We start from the raw sequence: 23,385 nt of genomic DNA on the forward strand, positions 1-23,385 counted from the left end.
TCCCTCTCTCCCTCTCTCCCTCTCTCCCTCTCTCTCTCTCTATATCTATCTCTCTCTATATCTATCTCTCTCTCTCTCTCTATCTCTCTCTCTCTCTCTATCTATCTCTCTCTATCTATCTCTCTCTATCTATCTCTCTCTATCTATCTCTATCTATCTCTCTCTCTATCTATCTATCTCTCTCTATCTATATATATATATATATATATTTCTATCTATTACACAACATCCACTAACACATTGGTATATCTCCTACCCACCAGATATAAACACAACAGTACTTCAATTGCAAATATGTAAGTAAGCAAAATACACAGTGGTCTCCAGGGGGAGGCAAAACTATATACTAAAAAAGTGGAATGCACACTGCGACCAAAGTCAGACTTGGATCAGGAGACTCAGAGGAGCTGGGGACACAAAGAACCACCCAAGGTAAGTACCCGGGAACCACATGGAGGTGGAGAAACAAGCTCACCAAGAAGGAAGGCCCACGGTGCAGAGGCTATGAAGACGTTTTACTTGGCAGGAAGAGATGCTGGAGCTTCTCATAGCCCGAAGATCTCTGGAGTGCAGAGCCAACAAGCCTTGGCAACGGCAACTCGACAATGCACAGGGGTTCAGTCTCAGCGGTTCTGACAAGGGATACTGGCCTCAAATTTGATGAGAGAAAAGGTCAGGCCTCGAGGAAGTTGCAGAACCACCACCAAAGACTCCAGGAGCAGCAAACTGGTCAGCTTTGGTGCAGTGCTTGCAGATGCAGGGGAGTGACTCCTTCGCTCCAAGGGAGATTACTTTGGGTGTCCTTGATGCCCACAGGTCTATTGAAGATCCTGGAAGAAGCATAGACACAGACGAAGAAGACTTGCAGAACAGCAATACCAAGAGCAGCAGGAGTCTTCCTTGATGCAATCTCGGTTCCAGACAAAGCCCAAGTGTCTAAATTGACAAATAGTGACGTGGTTTCAGGCTTGAGTCTTGTCCCACGACAAATCTGAGGACCCACCCACAGGTAAGCCCTTAAATACCCTAGGAAAGGGGTTAGGACAACTCAGGGGTCCTTCCCAGAGGAGGGGCTGGACAGAGGGGAGGATACTCCCATGTCCTTTATCCAGTTTCGCTCCAGAGCGGGAGCCAAGGGCTACCTGAACTGGCTCACACCGGAGTATGCCAGGAGGGCACCAATTGTGCACCTTCAAAGCAGTCTGGTGGCGCTGGCAAGCACCCCCAGCCCAATGTACTAAGTCCTGTCTGGGAGGTGGTCACACCTCCCTGTGATAGGAAGCCTATCGTTCTACCTTCCCCCGTTCAAGCTCAGCTCAGCAGCATGAGGCCAGAATCTTCTCTGTGGCTGGCTGCAGGCTTGCAAGCAGACCCTGAAAGGCTGCTAACCATGGGTACTGAGGGCTTCGCGGATGGCCACTATATTTATCAAAATGGCTGGCCGCACTCAAGCCTGAAGAATCTACTCCGGGGTTTGTAGGGTGCCCCACTCATGAAGGGGCACCCACACACTTATAACCCAGCACCCTGCCTTTAGAATTGAAAGGCCTTTAGGGGTGGCCTATAGGTTTTAAGTGTAATGACCTCAGACATAAGAAAAACGTATATCAGTCGTAAGTGGAGCTAGCACCATATTACTAAGGCTGCAATGGCACGCCTGAAGTCAGAGTTTGAGCGGTCTCTGAAGGGTGGAACAATACATGCTGCAGGCCATGGGAGACCCAAGGTGTACCTATGCCCTGGGTACCTTAATACCTTTTACTAGGGACTTCTAAGGGTACACCAGTAGTTAATTGTGGAGGTACCCAAGTACTTATGTCAAATTTATTGAGTAAGCACAGTGACTGGGGTCCTGATTAGCAGAATCCAAGTCAGACTAGTCAAACAAACATACTGACACCAGCAAAAAGTGGGGGTAACCATGAAAGCAGAGTCTACTTTCCTACACAAGTCCATTCCCACAAAATTGCAGTGGAAAGGGAAGAGACGATTAAGCAAATACATTTCTAAGGGATGCCTGCTCTACTGGAGCATCTCTTATTCTATCTGAGTCCAAACAAGTGTCTGGTAAAAGTGTGAACAGATCTCCATGTAGCCGTTTACAGATCTCCGCGATTGGTACATTTCTTAATAAAGCAGCTGTAGCCACTTTCTATCTAGTGGATGGAGCTTTAGGTCTGCCAGGTAGAACCTTATTCACCTTCTGATAGCATAAGAGAACTCAAGACACAATCTGGATATAGATGCTTTGCACGTGGCTAAACCTGTACGGACCGGCCAACAGTTTACAAACAATTGGTCCGATTTGCGGATATCTTATGTTTTGTCCTGAAAATATTTTAAGACTTGCCTGACATTTAGACAATGGAGAGACCTTTCAGCTGGTGTAGAGAGGTGCATAAACAAAGTAGGCAAAAAAATGGTTTGATTAAAGTGAAAGTCCGAAGTAACTTTCCGTAGGAATTTGGATGAGCCCTCATGACCACCTTTCTAGAATTGAACACTGTGTATGGTTCATGAGAACAAAACGCATGAATTTCCATAATCCTATGAGCTTACATGATCGCTACAAGGAAAGCAGCTTTTCAAGGGAGATTTTGCAAAGAGGAGTTATGAATAGGCGATGGGTGCCATATGGGAGAGGAAAACCTTTTTCAAACCCTCTAAGAAATCCTTGATAACAGGAATTTTTGGGAAAAAAAGGGGTTTATGAGAGACATTGTCTTTAGGCAGTAATTGCCTCTAAATGTTTTTTATAGAGGAGAACTGCAAGACTGATTTGGCCAGATTAAGTAAATATGGAAGAATCACTTCTTGACATCTCGTTGAATCAAAGTTCTTGTTAGAACACCAGATACAGATTCTTCCATTTAAATGAATAAGTTGATCATGGTAAAGGTCATTCAGCCTCCTTGAGAATGTTCATGCATTCTTGTGGGAGGTTCAAATGCCCATATTGTGCTAGCTCACGAGCCATGCTGCCAAACTCAAAGAGGAGCAGTTGGGATGAACTATCTAATCTCCGCGAAAATATCAAGTTTGCATGGCAGCTTCACAAGTGGACGCTGCAATATGTGGAGAAGGTCTGTGAACCACCATTGCCGGGACCACTCCCGCACCGTCAAGATCATTCTAGCCCTCGAGTGAGACAGTCTGATGGGAACTGATGGAATAAAGGGATCGGAGGAAAAGCGTGGAGAAATTTGCATGATCAGTCTAGCCAAAGGGCATTCCCCTGTGTCCCCTTTTAGAAGAACCCCAAGGCCAAGTCTGGCAATGTTTTGTTTCTGCGGTGGGGATTAAACTGTGGGAGAGTGCCCCCACATGCTAAAAATGCTTTGACTGACGTTGTCGTTAAGGACCCACTCGTGGTTTTCGGGTTGAACCGTGCTTAAGCATTCTGTCTGAATATTTTGGGCATCCCGAAGAGGAGTTGCAGTGATTTGCTCTGGCTACCAACCAATTCCAAATTGTCTGGGCTTTGTGAGACAATGGCCTGGACCTTGTTCCCTTTTGATTCTTTAAACAGTACATGGTGGTCATATCTGTCTGAACGAGCAGAGATTTTGTCTTGAAAGACGGGAGACACACCTTCAACACTAGGTGAACCGCTCATAGCTTGAGGAGACTCATGTGATACGTCACTTCTCTCAGAGACCATGTTTCCTTGATTTGAAGATGATCCATATGCGTTCCTCAACCTAACAGACATCTGTAACTATTGTCTGAGGGGGATTCTCCTGGTGAAATGGCATCCCTTGAAGTAGGTTTGTCGGAGAGCACCACCATTGTTGATTTGGAAGCAAGTGCGATCTGGTTCTCCCAATTGCCGGAGTATTGATGCCACTGGTTCTTGAGACATTCTTGTAGTGATCATGTGGAGACGTGTGTTCAGAGGCAGAAAACTGCACAAAGCCATCGAGATGAGGAGAGATGATTCTTCTTGCTGTGGGATGGGATGAGAGACTTTCATGAGAGTGACACTTCAGACAAATCAATATTCTCTCCTCAGAAAGACACTTTAGATTGCATGGTGTTGATGTGGGCACCTAGGTAATGTAGAGACTGGACTGGAGTAGAGACTGATTTGTTGTGACTGACATGCATCCCAATCGGTGAAAGAAGATTTCTCGTCAACAAATAATGAAGTTGTGCTTCTTGTGGTGTTGACGCCTTGATCAGTCAGTCGTCTAAATATGGATAGACTAATCATCAGTTTTCTGAGATGTGCAGATACTACTGCCATGCATGTTGAGAAAGGTCTGGGGGTTGATTTGAGGCAGAATGAAAGCAATTTGTACTGGCAGTGATCGTGACCTATGACAAACATCCAGAATTTTCAGTGTTTCCTGGCTATTGGAACATGAAAGTATGCATCCTTGAGGTCTATCGAAGAAAGCCAGTCCCCTTGGTGTATTTGGGGATAAATCTGATGCAGGGCAAGTATTCAGAACTTCTATCCAACTTCATTTGTTCGCTAGCATCAGAACTAGAATAGGTATGTATACGTTTGAGGCCTTTGTTTTTTTTTAACCAAAAAATAACAAAAGTAAATAAATCCCAGTGCCTCGTTTGGGAGGAACTATCTCCACCGCTTGCTTTTGCACTTCTGAGTGCAGCATCTGCAGATGTTGATTGGATGTTTTTGGTGGGATATTTGGCGAAGGGCTGGTAAACCGGAGACAATATCCTTTCTGTACAACACTGAAAACCCAGGAGTCTTTTGTGATGGATTGCCACTCGGGAAATGAGATGCTTACTCCTACCAGAGGGGTTAACAGAAGAGGGGGAAACAGATTCATTGCTTGGAGCCTGCTGGAGGCTTTTCAGCTTGAGCAGGCTGGTGGCTAGTTCTTCCTCCGGGGATATGACTATGTTGCTTAAAAATATTACATTGTTGGTGCTGTTGATGGTAACCTTAGTACCACTGAGGGGATTGAACCCTCTGCAGGTAGAAATAAGGCTTGTAGGTGTGTTTACGTTATTCCTTTTGTTTCTCAAGACCTACCACCTCCATGTCTCCATCTCGAACTTCATCCGAGCCATGTCATCATCGGTATGACTGCTGAATAAGGTCGACTATGAGAAGGGAAGATTAAGATGCTGTTGGGATTTTTGTTTTAGTGCTGTGAGATGAAGCCAAGAGTGCCTTCTTAGAGACACACCATGACAGTACCCGTGGGTTGCCAGCAATGAAGAGTTGGTAACAGCACTAATAACTTGGTTGGAGATCATCATGCCCTCATTTACCACCTCAAGAAAGTCCTCTCGTCGATCTCTTGGGAGCTCTTCTGCAAACCTTTGTAAGGAGTCCCACAAGGCCCTGTCATATCAGGCCAGCAAGGCGGACGCACTTGCTGCTTCCATGGTGGTGGCAGCTGTACCACAAACCTTGCATGCCTCTGAGTTTAACTTCTTACTCGCTTTGTCTGGTGGGATTGTAGAAAAAGGAGTAGTTGAAGGCAGTTTCTTAGCTACAAGGATTACCACATAATCAGGGTAAGGGTCTGGGAGAAGAAACAGCAGGTCCTACTCTGGAGTCTTATCCTTTTTTCTGTAGCCTCGATGGAGCTGATTTGGTTTAAGCCGGTGTAAGAAACAGCTTTATGATTGGTCCCAATAACCAGTGCTAGGAGGGTGAAGTGCCTCAAAAATCACTGATTTAGATAGCCAGCACTGGAATATTCACTTTTGATGCACCTCGATCGAGCACTTCTTGAGGGGTGATGTTATCAATTGGAGAGACTCTTGGTTAGGGCTAATCAGACAGTGTTGGTAAATATCTCCCAACGCTGGATGAAGAATCGGTAGAACGACATCTTGAATGTGTTCTAGATGTGTAGGCATGATATCGATGTGTGCGTCCAGATGATAGTCATGATGAGGAATGTCTGGGCATAGGACTATGTCTGGAATGTCTTGAACAATGACAAGACCTGAAATGTGATATTCGAGGATAATGTAGAGGCCTCGGGGGCTTCCACAGGTTGTGGAAGCGACGCAGGCAAAGGAGGAGGAAGAGGCACCGGTGGAGGATTAGGCACAGGAGAGTCTTGCAGCAGTACAGGCGACGATGAAGAATATGCCTTGGAGAATTCAGAGTCAGAAGTGGAGGGTAGACGTTTTGATCTTCTGACTTTTTCCACAGGCCCAGATTGTCTCGACATCGATAGACTTCAATGTCTATTTTCTCCTCTGTCTCAAAGTCCACAGACTCCTCGACGCCTAACTTCTCCTGCACCTTGACGTTGTGATATCCTTCGAAGTCTACCTATGTCTCAACATCGAACGTAGTCTCCTCATCGACACAGCCCTCGACGGTGACCATGTTAGAACTGAATGAACCTTGTCTCAACGTCAATGCCCTCAACATAGACCTGGAACAATGTCATTTTTTGATGTGGGCAGCTTTTTGTAACTTCTATGCCATGAGTCGTCAGAGGTAGGTGGAAGAGCCCTGGAGAGAATGGAGCCTTTCCTCGCTCCTTTGACATCCCATCTTCTGAATGCTTGTGAGTTGCTCCTCTGTACCATGGAGGCGAATCTTCTCCCTTTCCCTCAGGGTGACCCTGGAAATCTTCCTGCAGTGTGGACACCTGTCAGGAATAAGAATCTCATTTTAGCCAAGGCCCCAGGGCAGAACAAGATCCCTGGGGAAGAAAACGAGTAACTTACCTGTAACTTTAGTTATGCAGTATTGGTATCTTTCATAGATTCACATGCTTAGAATCATCCCCGTCGACGTAATAGTCATAAAAAACATTATATCATTGATTTGTCGTCAACAGATTCGGTATTGGTCGTAACTGAATTGGTTTGCACTCCGAGAAGGAGGAGTTCCGCAAACCAGTACTGGCGGGGCCACCTGGGTGCTATGAGCGGTATCGGACAAGGTTCTTTCCTAATTTTCCAGAGCACCTTTGGAATTAGAGGAATTGGAGGAAAGGCGTAGGCATATATCTTTGACCATTTGATCAAAAACGCATTCCCCCACAATCCCTGTTGGGATTACCAACTGGTGAAGTACTGGCATTTGTGGTTCTTGCTGGTTGCAAACAGATCCAAACTTGGTTTGCCCCACAAGTGAAAAAGGAGGTCTAGCGTTGGTTGTTGCAGTTCCCACTAGTGGTTGATGGGGCTTGACCTGCTGAGGGAATCGGCAAGAACATTGGATACACCTGGAACGTGTTCTGCTGTTAAGTTCATATTGTGTGCCAAGTTACATATTTGCTGAGCTTCAAGAGAGTGCAGTAGATCGTGTTCCGCCCTGTTTGTGTAGAGCATACTTGTAGTACTTGTCTGTTCGAATTTGCGTGAATGCCGAGATTTTTTGAAAGGAAAGACTTCAGAGCCAGGAAAATAGCCTTGCGTTCCAACAGGTTGATATGTAGGGGCTGTTGTTGGATGTTCCATTTGCCTTTGACTGTCCAACCCTGTAGGTGCGCTCTCCAACCCTCGAGGGAGAAGTCTGTCGTAATTACATATTGCAGTAAGTCCATCAAGAATGAGCGTGCTCTGGATACATTTGTGATGTATGTCCACCATTGAAGCACATCTTTCATTTGTGGTGTTATTCGAATACTATCCTCGATGGAGCCTGAGGTCTGTAACCACCGACTGTCCAGTTCTTCCTGTAGAGGCCTCATGCGTAAGTGGCTGTTGGGTATGAGTGGAATGCAGGAAGAAAGTATTCCTGGTAGCGATTTGTACCTTCATACTGAAATTGACTTTTATGAGGAGCAGAACTGCATATCTTTTCCTGCCTCTCCTGTGACGCGAAGGCCTTGGTCTGCAGGGTGTCGATAATACTCCTAAAAACATTCTGACATTTGAGGGTATTAGTTGAGACTTTTGAATATTGATTGACAGGCCTAGAGACTGGAATAGAGATAGGCACTCTTGAGTATGTCTGTTTGCCACTGATGAGAAGGTTGCTTTTATAAGGCAATCGTCGAGGTATGGGAATATTTGAAATCCTGCCTGTCGTAGATGAACAGCCACTGAGACCAATACCTTGGTAAACACTTGAGGTGCTGAACGAAGGCCAAAAGGCAAGACTGGGAATTGATAATCTGCGCCGGCCACTCTGAAGCATATTTTCCTGTTTTTGGGATGGATGTGGAAATAGGCATCTTGATGATTCAAAGGCATGTGATATCCTTGATTCAAGAGTGGTAGGGCTTCCTGAAGAGACAACATACGAAATGTTTGCTTCTTTAAGAACTTGCTGAGGTGGCGAAGGTCCAAGCTGGGGCGCCAGTCTCTTGATTTTTTCCTTATGAGGAGGAAACAGGAAATGTTTCCACCAAGCTTTAGGAAAGAGGTGTGAGTTGTGGCCGACACTAGGGATTTGTCACTGCTTCTTAGAGGTGCCTCTACCTCTGAAGGATGTCTTTCCTCTATAGTGTTAGTAGGAGGTTGCAGGTGAATGCCAGTATGATTGCGGATGTTGCTGTGCAGTGGCGTACCAGGATTGTCCCAGATACGGCTGAAATTCTTTGTACTGGTTGTAACCTCACCGAAAGGGAGAAGTGCCTCTGCCTCCACTAAAGGCTGTTCTTTAACTGGCAAGGGTTCCTAGCGCCTTCGCTGTGTCTGTATCCTTTTTTATTGCTTGTAGAGCCTCAATGTGCTGACCAAACAGGGATTCACCATCATAAGGCATATCGATTACCTTAGTTTGCACTTCTTGGTGAAAAGTCGTCGCTCTCACAGCTATTAAAGTGCCTCTTAGTCTGCTCTTTAAAATCGTACAAGAAACAATCTGACTGTTTGATGATCATAGGGAACTGAAATCTCTTTTCCGCTCTTTCCATTAAAGTATGAAAACCTCCTATGTCTTCCGGGGGAGAGTCGACCGGAGGTGGGGTTGACGGAGATGGTGTTTGTTTTTGGTAATCGTCCCATTCATTGGAAAGGGACAATTCCTCCAGTTCTCCCTCTCTTTCCTCGTATGTAGCGCGATGCTCCTCCACCTGGGGTTGTAGGCGGTGGAGTTATGGGAGGCGACCTTGCAATAGGAGATGACCTGGGAATCGGAGTTTGAGGGATTGAGATAGCCAGTTCGGATGTTGTGAATCTGAAATAGTAATCTTCCACCACGCGCTGTAGATTTGAAACAAGGGAAGCAGGCATCTAAATAGCCTGTTCTCTCTATTTTGGTGGCCAGGGTCATGATGGGAATAGTAGTAATCTTGATAGTCTTCATCCTCTTGACATTTACTCCGAAGGGCTATGTACCATACCAAATATGTCCTAGTCATTAGAATCATCATCATCATACTCAAAAGTTCTAGAGGACTATGGGGCATCTTACTTGGAGAGGTATGCACAGGTTTCCTGCAAAGATCTTTTAGGCTGGGATACTGCAGATGTAAAATCAGTGCCCTTGTTTGTACATTTGTGGACGTAAGTTCGGATATCTTTCTGTGTAGTAGACAAAATTGTCAACGAAGGAACCGCCGACGGGGTATCGGACGACAAAATAGTAGTTGCAAAAACAACCGTAGATGGAGCAGTCACCATGGACTCATTGGTCGACATCTTGGGCGCCGTTGATGTCAGTTGTTGCAAGCCTGTTGTCAAAGAATTCCGGTCTGTCGACGGAGCCACCGTCCACTAAAGAGTTTTGTGTTTGAGAGCAGTTGATAACTGCAGCAGCGATGTGAGATAGACTAATCTTTTGACAACGGTCCTTTTTCTGATGAGGCTGCATCCATTGACAAAGTTTTGCAGGTCTTCATTTTCTTAGACGATGTTGCCGTTGACGCAGAAGGTCTCATTCACAGAAACTGTAGTCGACGGAGACGTAGAAGAGGAAATTAGCTTAGACTGAGGAGATGAAAAGGTAGAGGGTGCCGATGATGTTTTTGTAGACGGTAAATCCGTCTTCGACTTCTGAGGCGACAAAATCGTCTACGGTAGATATTTTGAAGCGGTCTTGACCTTAGTGGAGGCAGACGGCATGGAGGGTAAAGAATGTCCCTTATGAGAGGCAGATTCCTTCCTGGAGGTGGAAGGCTGATCATTAGCATTCGATAAATGGTGCTGTCTCTTTACCACCGTAGAAGCCTTGGGGGAGACTATTTCTACATAACTTGCTCTCTCTTTTGGGGCAATAGTTTTGAGGGCAGTATCACTGTCAGACAGGGGTTAACGCTTGGTTTTTAACTTCTGCAACCAGAGAAGAAGCCTTCCCTCTCTCAAGGTCTTCTGAGAGAAAGTTCTACAGATTTTTCAATCTCTCACCTGGTCGGGATGAAGGCAGTAAATGCACTTCTTGTGAGGATACTCCAAATGCAGTCTCCACTTTCCACAGGCATCACAGTGCCTAAACAGGGATCTTTTAGTTGTATATATGCTTACAAGAAAAATATCTGTTAAGTTAGGCCAGAAAAAATACTGAGCAGAGTTCAGGGACACGCCCTTCACAAAACAAGTGGTAGAAAATCTGAAAGTCTGGAGCTTCTGTGGTGAGGGTTCTAAAGGGTGCGGTCGCCTGATTGGCTGCACTTTGGATCTTTCCTAATGACTAGGACAAGCTAATGTTTTTTCTCCATTAACTTCAGTGTTAAGGTCATTACTTACTGCTTTAAATGTACTGTAGGACTCCCACTTCTACATCGGGGAATTGTTCAAGCATGTGAATCTATAAAAGATTCAATGCTGGGGAAAAACAAGAAACACTGTCTTTTTGAGCATCCCATTAAGTTTTCCCTCTCTTGCTGCACGAAACCCAAATATCAAGGGTAAGCTAACATGGCACCTCCTGCGGGTTGTGGAGATCTGTACAACTCTGCTGAAGTTATTAGCATATCAATTTGTTTTCTAACCACCACTCCAATTAAAGTTCCATCCTTGTCCCCCCCCAACCCTCCTTGTCTAATCTGAATAAAATCGGAGATTTCTGTACTGGGCTTATTTGCTGGCAGCTTCTTAAGTTTCAGGCAATCAATAAAGAGCAACAAAGTTATTAAAGTAACAGATGGAGGTGCATGAAACTTGCTATACCCATAGAGGACTAAATGCACTAAATGCGTGCCAAATTTCATTGGATTTGGTTAACAATGCCAGTTAGTCACAAATTAACAATTGACTCCACCACCCCCCTTTTAAATATGCTACCCTAAGATGAAATGTAAAAATACCAGGAATAAGCTAAAAATTCCAAGCATTTAACACATTTTTTGCTAGAGTGTCAACCCCAAATTAGTTCACATTTTGCACATATTTGAAAAGCGCCAAAGCTATTAAAGAAAAAATAACTAATTCAAAACTCTGACCCAACCATAACTAGATACGTTGTTGCCTTGATACTATATGTGTGTAAATAACTTAACTGTCCAATATTGCCATCAAGGTCACATGAATCTATAAGACCAAGGAAACGGCAATGCAAGACCATATCACACGTTATCACTTTTTGTATTTTGGGGCTATTAGCCTGAAACCCAATCTTCTAAATGCAGATAAAAACAGACCTTGATTAGCAACAGAATGGTAGCTTTCGGTTTACCCTTCATGAATACATTGTTTTTAAGACAATGGGGAATGCCAGTGAATTCTAGGGTGAGGCCTTTGCTGGAAAATTATAGATTCACAACGCAAGCTATCAAATTTGCAATTTTCACAAAAGTCTGGTTTCTAGTTTAAAATGGATGAAAATACTGCCAATGAGCTGCATAATTCACTATTTTTGCTGCTTAATGGAGTAAAAGGTTGACGCATAATGCAGTGATCCTAGCTGCATAACTACAGCAGCCCTGACAAGGATAAAGCCGTGCAGAGTGTTTTTGTTAATATCATTATGAAGATGAAAACCATGGTTAAGAGGGAACTGTGAAATACTGGTCATGCATATCACGGTTCCTGAGAAATAATTCTACAACTGCAGTCTGTGCAATAAAAGCAGTAAAGAACAAGTTACTTACCTCCGGTAATGATTTATCTGTAAGAGACATTAGTTATGGATTCCTTACCTTAGGATTTTCCCCAGGGCTCAGACTGGATCAGAAGAATTTTTCTTCAGCATTACCCCTTCACGTCGGTTGACTTCACGTTTGTCGTTGGCGTTGTGATCGCCGGAATGATGTTGCGGTATCTACTTAGTCGCCGCCCCTGCGTGCGGATGTCAGTTTTTTACAAAACATTCCACGCCAGAAGCGCAGAGCCATGCAAGACACTGACCACTGGTGCATAAAACTAGAAGTTAGTTCGCAGAACGGGGAGGAAGGGTGGAGCGGTAAGGAATCCATAACTAATTTATGTCTCATACAGATATATCGTTACCGAAGGTAAGTAGCTTGTTCATCTGAAAGACTATCAGTTATGGATTCCTTATCTTAGATTAGATACCCCAGCAATACCAACCCCGGAGGTGGGTCTGCGAACCAAGTTGACACCAGGAAGTCCTGAAGAAAGGAGCTGCCAAAGAAGCAGTCTCTCCGGACTTGGCTGTCCAGGCAGTAATGAACGTGTGCAACGAAGCCCACATGGCCGCCTGGCAGATGTCCGAAGGGGGACTCCGCGTCCCAAAGTAGTAGTGGCGGCCGTCGCCCTGGTGGAATGGTAGCGCAACCCTACTGGAGGTTCCTTTTTTGCCAAGGAATAACACATTTTGATGCAAAGAAGGAACCCATCGAGAGATCGTTCCTGTTTGCACAGCCCGACCTTTCTTGACGTCCATATAGCCAAAGACCTGATCATCCACCTGGAATTGTTTTGTGCAATCCAGATAAAATGAAAGCGCACGTTTTGGATCCAGAAGGTGGAGCCTCTCTTCCTCTTTAGAAGGATGCGGGAAGAAGGTGGGAAAAGTGATGGTCTGTCCTATGTGGAAAGAGATAACCACTTTGAGATGAAAAGAAGGTCGAGTTTGAAGGACAACCTTGTCCGGATGAGCAGCAAGGAAAGGAGGCTTAGAAGAAAAAGCCTGAAGCTCACTCCCTCTGCGAGCAGAGGTGATGGCAACCAGAAAAGCTGTCTTTAAGGTCAAGAGTCTGAGGGGACAATTATGTAGAACCTCGAAGAGAAGGCACATAAGATAAGTCAGAACAAGGTTCAAGTCCCACTGGGGTATTACAAAAGGGATATGAGGAAAAAGGTGAGTAATGCCCTTAGGGAAATTCCAACGTGCTGAACTGCTAACATTGCGCATTCTCTTCGGTGGTGAATAGATCTAACCAAGGCTCTCCCCACTGCTGATAGAGACCTTGCACCACCTCTGAGTGAAGACGCCATTCGTGATCCATCAAGCACCAGCAGTTGAGTTCGTCCACCCTGGCGTTCAGGGAACCTGCGAGGTGTTGAACCACCAAGGACATGCCCTGATGTTCCAGCCAATTCCAGAGACAAAGGGCCTCCTGACAGAGGGTCCACGACGCTACCCAGCCCTGTTTGCTGTAATACCACATGGCGGTGGTGTTGTCCGTGAACACCTGCACTACTCTTCCTTTGAAAGAAGGAAGGAATGCCTTCAGTGCAAGACAAATCGCCCGGAGCCCCAGAAGGTTGATGTGGAGCCCGGACTCAGCCAGAGGCCTCTGTTCTACGCCTCCCCCATGTGGCCACCCCACCCCAGAAGTGATGCATCTGTCACCACTTTGAACTTTGGTTGGGGAAGGAAGAGGGATCGGCCGTTAACCCAATCCTGGTTCGTTAGCCACCACTGCAATTGGTGTGCAGTGCCCTCCGAGATCGGAACACAATCAGAGAGATTCCTCTGATGATGTGCCCACTGGAACTTCAGGTACCACTGCAAAGTCTGTGTATGCCACCTGGCATGGTCCACCCTCAGGATGCAAGAGGCCATGAGGCCCAGCAGCCGCAGGGTCATTCGGACCAAAACCCGGGATAGAGGCTGAAAGATGGGAATCATAGCTCGAATATCCCGGACTCACTGTTTGGGAGGATAAACACGAAAGTGCGCTGTGTCCAGAACCGCCTGATGAAAAGGAGCTTCTGAGAGGGAATCGGGTGTGACTTCGGCATGTTGACAGTGACCCCAGCGAATGCAGAAGGTCTGCCGTAGTCTGGAGGCGGGAGACAACAGCCTGGGGCGAACCCGCTTTTAACAGCCAGTTGGCGAGACAGGGAGAAGACTGGAACCCCTGATCTGTGCAGGTGATCTGTGACCACCGCTATTACTTTTGTGAACACCCGAGGGGCGCTGGTAAGCCCAAAGGGGAGCACGGTGAACTGAAAATGCTCGTGGCCTACTGTGAACCGTAGGTAACGTTGGTGGGCAGACAGGATGGGAATGTAAAAATAGGAGTCCTGCAAGTCCAACGCTACCATCCAGTCTCCAGGGTCGAGGGCAGACAGGACCTGAGCCAATGTCAACATTTTGAACTTCTCCTTCCGGAGGAAGCGGTTGACGTCCCTGAGATCCAAGATAGGACGCAGGCCTTTGTCCTTCTTGGGCACCAGGAAGTAGTGGGCATAACAACCAGGACCTACTTTTGGCACAGGGACTCACTCGATGGCTCCCTTGGCCAAGAGAGCCGCAACATCCTGACGGTGAAGGGCCAAGTGATCCTCCGACATGCGATGGAAAGCAGGTGGCATGAAGGGAGGGGTAGTCTCGGTGGGGAGGGAATAGCCCCTTCAGACTATCTGCAAAACCCACCTGTCCGACATGATATTGTGCCAGTGGGGGAGGTGATGGCGAATCCTGCCAACCACTGGTAACTAGTGGCCCTGAAAAGTCGGCCTAGGAAGGTTTGAAGGCTGCTGCAGAGGGGGGCGCTGGTGGACTGGGCTGCCCGCTGGCCCCCAAACCCACGACGCTGGGTCCCACATCCCCGGCTGCGCAGAGGCTGGACAGCTTGAGCAGGCCTGTGGCGGAACGTGGTGGGGCATCCCTTGCGTAGCCACGAAAGTGGCAAATAGCAGACAGCGCGGGGCGAGAGGTGGTAGCGAGGACCAGGGATCTGGCCTTAGCCCTAGAATCCTTAAAGCGCTCAAGCGCGTTGTCTGCTTTGTTACCAAACAAGCGACAGCCAAAGGGCGTGTCCAAAAGAGTTGATTGGACATCACCCAAAAAGCCAGTAGACCTCAGCCAGGTGCAGCGTCACAGGGCTACCGACGTTGAAATTGTCCTGCCTAGCGAGTCGGCGGTATCCAGGCCACATAGTATGGCGAACTTTGCTGCATCTCTACCCTCAGCAACTACACAGTAGAGCCCGGGCCTACTCCGGGCACTGTGGCAGCACCTGCGCGACCGTGTCCCACACAGAGTGGGTTTTATGGCCCAAGAGACATGCAGTGTTTACCGATCGCAGTCCTAAGCTGGCAGAAGAAAACATCCTTCCCAAAATGCTTAACGGATTCCCTATCTAGGGTGGCAGTAGCAAACACGCCTTTAGATGTTGAGGCTTCGACTACCAAGCTCTCAGGGGTAGGGTGATGGTAGAGGAAAGTGGGGTCGCCTGGGGCCGGGCAGTGGCGTCTGGCAATCATCCTTTCTACAGGAGCCGTTGTGCTGGGCTTGGACCAGGTGCCCAGAAGGATGTCTGTGCGGGCCTCATTGAACGGCAGCAGGGGCTCCGAAGAGGCTGCTGCTGGTTGAAGCACCTCAGTTAGGTTAGTCCTGACTGCCACCGTAGGTAGCTCAGGGCCAAAGGCCTCAGCTGCCCTACGCAACACTACAGCATAGGAGGCTCCTGAATAGAACAGAGGCACAAAAGTACCGGTCGGCGTCGGTCCGGCTCCGTGTCCATGTTGAAGTGGAGGCCAGGGTCGACGCCGGCTGGGGACACAAACTGCGTTGGAGGAGGCGGAGGTATTGCCAATGGACTCTGCGCTGTAGGAGGTGTTGTAAGGTCGACTGGCACCGATCCAGATCCAGGCCTGGATCCCTGGGGGCCCTGCAGTGCCGGAGCCGCCGGTATCAAAGGCCTAAAACCCCCAGCAGAGTCCACTGACCCCAAAAGTGCACCAGTGGAGTAGGGCTGCCCAAAGATGGAGTGGAGGGCTTCGTAAAAGCTACGAAGTTGGGCAGGGGTCGCCTCGGCTCCCAAGAAGGGAGGGAAGTTCAGGGCCGATCCAACAGGCTCTGCGGGCGGAGCCTGACTACTACCTTCTGCAACCTGCGTCGGCCAACGGACGAGGAGAAGACGAAGAGTGACAGTGCTTCTCCGCCTTCTTCTTGTGCTTCGACTTACCCAAAGACTTCGAAGAGGAGTGATGGTGTGACTCAGCGACTGGTCCAGAGACTTTCCTCTCGACCGGGACCTTGAGCGGCCCAAGCTGACTGCCGGGCCTTGAGAAGCTTTCGGGACCGCTCCCACAGACTTCGGGTTCATGGCCCGGCAGTCGGCACACGACTTCAGGTCGTGGTCATGCTCCAAACATCAGAGGCACACGAGATGAGGGTCCGTGACCGACATCAACTTGTGACAGGAGCCACAAGGTTTGAAGCCGGTCCGTCGATGTGACATCCCTTGTACCAGGAGTCAAACTCCTCGAAAAAAGAAGGTGACAAAAAGTTTTTAAAAAATAGTCAAAAAAGACCAAGGGTACCGCTCTCTCCTGATCTGCGTTGGCTGGCGCGGAAAAAGAAAGAGCGGACGTCAGCGGACAGGAGAGTTGTCTAAGTAGATACCGCAACGTTATTCCGGCGATCACGACGCCAACGACGAACGCGGAGTCGACCGATGCCACCAACCGAAGAGGAGGGGTACTGCTGAAGAAAAATTCTTCAGATCCAGTCTGAAACCTGAGGGTAATTCTAAGGTAAGAAATCCATAACTAATAGTCTCTTTCAGATTTATGTAATATAGTTATTATAGTGAAAACTATTCCGGATACATGGACTTCAGTGTAGTTGCAGTGTGTAGACTTTGGATTTACAAGATACACAAATGTTTGAACTTGGAGGGTTTACCTCTTGAACTGGTAATGAAACTCACATGGGTTCCAGAAGGCTGTTGGTACTGTGCCCTGCCTAGAAGTCCAAGGTAAACGTGCAGAGCAGGGTCATGGAACGAAGCAGATAGCGTCCTATCATAGCAGACCTAACTAGGACATGAACAGGAGTCTTGCTCTCAACATTAATATTTAAAACCTGCACATAAAGGGGAGAAACTCGCGAGATAGTAATTCTCCATACAGAGAACAAAAACAATGTGGATCAGCCACCAAGCACAAAACAATTCAATTTGCAAGAAGTTCAAGCATTAACGGAAGCTCTTCCTTGAGGCCTGTCACATGAAAAAAAAAGTCTGGAACTGGGCTGAGACGCTTGGTGACACCTGGATCACAATTGTCGACAACATACAAGGGAGAGGGCATCCGTGCTGGCTAGCACAGTTTGAAAGCAACAGTTGATAGATACATTAAAAACATAAGAGGACTGACTATTAGTGGGGCATTACAGTGACAGTGGATTGCTTATATTGGTTTACTACACATTACAATGCCAAATGTCCTCGCACAGTAACGACAATCTATATAGCACTGATTTCCCTGCTGACAGTTCGAGCTATGGGTCTACAGATCTTGGTACTGTACATCTTTATAATACTCACCGAGGTCCTGTGCAGCCTCAGATGGTCACTGAATTCACGAGTGCTTGTGTGCTTCGGGGTAGTTTGCATTTGGGTCGTAAATATAGCATCCAACATCTCCAATGTTCACACCTGAAAGAGTTCAGCATCTGATGATACCTTAAACAACTTGCTAAAAACATCCTTTAATGCATCCTCACTCACTTCATAGGCTCCCTCTGAAAGAGGCAGGAAGAAGCCTGGAGACTCCTTTCACATCACTGCTGATTCCCACCTGAAGGTGTTCATCGCACAGGTTTTCAGATTACCATCTGGTAGCAAATGCCAGATGCCACAAGAGTGCCAGACATTGGAAGAAAAGGAATCCAACAGATATGCAAGGCAAGTCTCTGGATGCCAGATAGGGCTTCTTACATTAATTATTTCCACTATAATATGAATATGCATAGAACTATACTTCTAGGTTGCAGATCGGAGTGTAAATGAAGGGTGGCTCTGGGTAGGGTGCTTGTGTGGGGCCCCTGGGAGTGCTCAAACATGCAAATGGACACTGCATGCAATCATCCTTGTGTACATTTTATTACAACTTGCTGCACAAAGTAGAGAAATAAAAATGCACAGGGTAGAATGTGGTGGCAAATTACAATCAAACATAAAAGCAAAGCCAGCAGGAACGCGAACCAGCATCCTAAAAAGGTACGGTAGAGTAATAAAAAAAATAAGGGGGAGGGGGGAATGGATTAATTCATGAAGGGGAGGAACTCTAGAGATACTTATATGTTATACTTATTGCCTGTCTTATTACTCCAGACCCTCAATCCATAGCACGCAGTCTTTGAGATTCCGACAAAGTCATATGTACTTTTGCGGTCTCTTTCGATTCTAGATGTCTAAGATAGAAGTACAAAGGTTCCTGCCACCATACAACTCCCATGGGGTGATTTGTCTTTACATCAACGTCAAAGAATTAGTTTAGCGACTGGAAGCCGATAGAAGCTATATGTGCAAGTCATCGAAGAGGAATTACAAGGTTCCAGGTTTACACTGCCCCCGCCTTTGCCACTGTTCATCTGCCTACCAAGGAGGCGGACACCTAACAGTCTCTTGATAGCATCACCTTACACCACTTCCAGAGCACATGGTGGTTTTTCTATGCAATATGCAGAGCTTTACAAAAACCCTACAAATAAAACATTCTATGACAAAAAAAACAAATCACCACACTTAAGCAGTGACCAGGATTATTGGCCAGGTCCTGGGGGATGGGGTCCCCGGGGTTGAAATCGACAAAGGGAGCCCCCCCCCTCTGTAAATGACAGCCCCCCCTTCTGTAAATAACAAATAATCCTAACTTCTTGTGATTGGCAATAATATTTCCGCAGTTGTAAACTACCAACTCATCACCCCTAAGGGTATCAAGGCACTGCAGGCTGTCGAGGAGATTAAGTGAGCTATTTCCCAGTCATGGGACATTGAGCTGCAGCCGGGGACAGAACCGTGAGCCCCATGCTTCAGAGTCAGCCGCTCCAGCCTCTGCTCCGCAAAGCATATTTACTCGGCAATTCCACCTTGAAAACCTATCTGAAATGCTTGCGACTGCTGAATGTAAATGTAAATGTTGTAGACTTGTAAAGCGCACAGCTGCCCCAGCAATGGGGCGTCCCGGCGCTGTAGACCGCTGGGGAACCCGTCCTGGCTATCCCTGTGAGATGGTCCCTTTCTGGGTATCTCCAAGGTGAAACCAGGCATCCCCGGCGTCTGTGGGGGGCCGTTGTAGAGATGAGGCAAGCTTAATGCCCAGAGTTGCCGAGTGTGTTCCTGGTTAGAGTAGGTACCGAGGCGAGAATTATCGACTCCGTTTTGACCCTGGTCCACGACCCTGCCGCGTCGGGAATTGAACCCTGGTCCCTGGCCGATTCTCTGCTTTCGGGTCTGCCGCCTCTAACTAGTGAGCCACACCTCTCCACTGCTGTTCTATCAGAGTGCAATTTCTTTTGTAGTGACTGTGGCAAGTGGGTTCTTTTCGGTTGTCTCCTGGTGATAAGAGTGCTTGGTTCTCCTTTTGAACTACTACGAGTATGCAAATGCGCAAAATCACTTGCAAGCTCCGCCTACTTGGCCCAGTTCCGTCCACCTTAGCAGTAGGCAGGGTTTTCTCATCTTTTTCCATGCTAATGGAAAGCTTACCAAAAGCCTCCCCTCCCCCACCAGAGTGTGTTTCCTGACAATTTTGATAACATTCTCGATGAGGAGGAATACAAGGAAATCTCTATTAAACAAAGAAGCACTTACTTCATACAGTTAAGAGAAAGTACCCTTGTTTGGTAGAGATTCACTTCTTTGCAGTCTCGTCGTTTTCGCTATAGGAGGATTCATGTTATCACAGATTTCTGGAAGACTGCACTTGAACAATCACATTGCCGAAATTAAACACACACTAGGTCACCAGAGACATTTCCTCCTGGTCCATTACGCAGCTGTAGTGTATAATATGCACTAGACATTTATTGTTGGATAAAGGAGCACTACACTAGTGCTCCTTTATCCAACAAGGGACTCTTGTTGAATAAAGGAGCAGGTGAAGTTCCTTTCTGGTCCAGACACACAGTTACTGACACATCGACACAGCCAGTCTTACATCCACTCACAGACTCGCACAGCCTCTCTCATATCCACTCACAGACCCATACAGCCACTCACACACCCTCTCATACTCACAAACCTCACTGATGCACACAGCCACTCTGTTGGACTTAGCCCTTTTTGCAGGGTCATCCCTAAACTTTTTGCATTCCTCCTGTATTTTTTCTGACCTGTTGTTGGCTGTTTTATGACTCTGGGCACCTTACCACTGCTGACCAGTGCTAAGGTGCATATGCTCTCCCTATGGTAAAATGTATACATTGATTGGTGTCCATGTTTGGTTTATTCGGTTTACTATCAGCCCCTAGTAAAGTGCACCAGGAGTGCCAGGGCTTGTAAATGCGAATGCTGCTGGTGGGCCTGCAGCACTGGTTGTGCCACCCACAGAAGCGGCCTAGTAAAATATGTCTAAGGTCTGCCACTGCAGAACCTGCGTGCAGTCTGGTACTGTCATGCTGGCTGGGCAAGTGCACACACTTGCCAGCCTCCAGAACCTTCCCTTAGCCTCATGTCAGTCACCCCTATGGTAGGCCCACGGGCAGGGTGCGTTGTAGGTGTAAGGTAGGACAAGCACTGGTTGTGTGGCCTGTCCTAGTAGTGAATTACCGCCATATTCGTGGTTCACTATTGCAAGGCTACCTGTTCCCATTAGGCCAGATGAGCTGCTGGAATTATTACACCCTATAATCCCAGCAGGCTCAGGGAACATGGTAGAGAGATATGTTTAGTATGCCTGAACTCTGAATAATAAAATACTTCTTGTAGCCAAGTTTATTTTACTATCCTGGGTTTGTAAATACGACTTTTAGAAAGTCAGTATTTACTCGCTTAATCATTTCAGCCGCCTCTGCTGTGCGTGTATCTGACTGTCTGGGCTATGGGGGAAACAGGGCTGGGGGGATGACAGGTAGCGAATGGCAGGAGAACACCTTGGTGGGAGGTGGGGGTGCCCCTTGGACTCTAAATAGGGCAGTGCTCCACCACCACAATGCTGGCTCCGCCCCCTGGGGAGCAACTGATGACTCAGCCTGCACCTGGCCCAGGACGGGCGAAGCGCTGTCCACAAGTTGCTCCTGGAGGTACTTGTCCCCTGAATGCCGGCTCCACCTCCTGTGGAGCGGCTGATGTGCCTGCCCCTCACAGTGAAAGCAGAAATCAGAGTACCCCCAACAAAGTGCTCAGGACTGAGAACGGTTATGCGAAGGCCCCCCTGGCCTTAAAGAACAAAAGAAAAGTGTATAAAAGTAGGAGCCCTGCTCCTTGCAAATCAGAATCCTGTTTACCACAAAGAACCTCTGCCCGACTAGGAGGAAAAGAAGACGCTGGAAGGACTGGCCTGCTGCTTGCCTTGCTGAGAAAGGAGAGGAAAAGACTTGCTGAAAAGACTTTGCTGCTTTGTGCTTGAACATTCTCCAAGGGCTTGATCTGAGCTTGCCCCCTGAACTGAACCCCAGGACCAGTGGGATCTCTGTGCTTTTGCTCGTCCTCCAATTCGAGCCGTGTGTGCATCCCGCTGAAAAGAGACTGTGCCCCTCATCGCCCCCTCCTAGGGCCGTGACACTCAGGAGCTTGCCTGCCTTAACCCCGTGAGAGCCCCGCTCTGTCCGGAGCCGCTCTCTGTCCCCGGGCTAGGTTGCCTGAGCCCCTGTCACCGCCTGCCACTGGAGTGCGCTGAAAGCGCTGTCACCCCTCCCGCCGGAATCCGTCCGACGATCGTGATCCTCGCCGGGTCACCAACAGCACTGACCGTGCCCTGTGCCCCCGCATCGCTATCCTCGGAACCCCTCAGGCCGCGCCGCCCCCGCTGTGGAGACCCCCCCTGCACCGCCGTGCTAAGGGTCGCTGGCCGCGCCTGCCTACCTGCCCACACCCGCTGATTGAGGACCCAAGAACACTTCCCAAAGCTGAGCGTCGCACCGACCCGTGCCGACTCTCCACACAACGTTGCTAAAGGAGTTCCAGTATCGGGCTCGGGGCCCGCACCGCCTTATTTCCCTGTAAATCCTCACCGCACCGCACGCCCGTCTCAACTCCCGCTACCCCGGAGCCGCCGGGGGGAGCTGTGCACGGCGCAGGCGCGCCCACGACAGATGCGTGAGCCGCGGTAGGCCTGAAGTAAGTCAAGACCGGAATCCCCCAAGTAACATTGGTAAAAGACTAAAGAAGCATCCGCTTAAGGAACCGTTTGCCTGCTTTATAATCTGGTGGCATAGAAACAACGTTACTAGTCTTGTGATAAGTCTGCATATTGAGATAACTATTTTTATATAAAGAAGCGTATTTTCACATACCTAAGCCTGGTGTCCGTTTCTGGGGGGATTGATGTATTTACTGTGTGTGTGTGTGATTATAAGTGCTTAACCAACCACGCCTGAAGAATCGCCTTGGCTGCTCACGCCACGCACCTAGAGGGTGAGCAAGGGTCATTCCAAAAGGGGTTATCCTTTGCCCTGACGTGGAAGAGAGGGTCCCTGCTTGACACAAAGACATCCTTGCGCCAATCAGAGATCCGAGTCTAACACTCACAGACCCCTACAGCCATGCATACACCTACAGACCCATATAGCCACTGTCAAACACCCCCAGCTTTCCACTCACACACCCACTCACACACCCACAAAACCACTCATCTTCAAAATTACTCACACACCCACTCATACACAAATACACTCACACACCCAATCAGACCCATACAGCCACATATACACCCAGTCACTGACCCATACAGCTACTCACATCCACTCGGAGACCCATATCCACTCACATGTCCACTCAGACCCATACAGCCCCTCACACACACACAAAGCCACCTGCCCACCATTATACACTACGACACTGCCACTTCACGCCAGTACAAAATATGGTACTCCACTGGACACTACTACACAATTTTTTGTTATTTAGAAATCTGTTTGAGTTTTAGATGGTATACATCACATCATGAAGCAGAATAATGCACAGTTACATTTAACTTATAGTGAAACATTCATACTGGCGTACAATTAACTGTAAGAATGGGTGCATCTCTCGATTCCCTTTCACAGTGAAGGACCCTGTGGCAGTGACTTCAACTGTTGAACCGCTATATATCTTGAAGCCTTAACCTATAAGGGGGACTCTAAGGTAAAAGTATTACTGCTGCATCCACTTTCCTCTAGTATTTCTCCATAAACAGATAACCAATTCCTTTATCAGTAACAAGACTACGCAGTTGGGAAACTATCGCCCCTGCAGA

At 47.6% G+C, this 23,385-nt stretch overlaps 1 protein-coding gene across 1 annotated transcript in view; it reads right to left on the minus strand.

Moving 5' to 3' along the window:
- Positions 1-23,385, minus strand: part of LOC146813672 (cysteine-rich protein 3-like) — a 596,787-nt gene that overhangs the window by 6,703 nt on the left and 566,699 nt on the right. The window contains exon 7 of the mRNA XM_085610169.1: positions 17,529-17,639. Within this exon, the coding sequence (XP_085466295.1) occupies positions 17,563-17,639 (77 nt within the window). The 3' untranslated portion in view covers positions 17,529-17,562. The remainder of the gene's footprint in view (positions 1-17,528; positions 17,640-23,385) is intronic.

This window comes from Triturus cristatus, chromosome 6, assembly GCF_964204655.1.
Source record: "Triturus cristatus chromosome 6, aTriCri1.1, whole genome shotgun sequence".
Classification (NCBI taxonomy): Eukaryota; Metazoa; Chordata; class Amphibia; order Caudata; family Salamandridae; genus Triturus; species Triturus cristatus.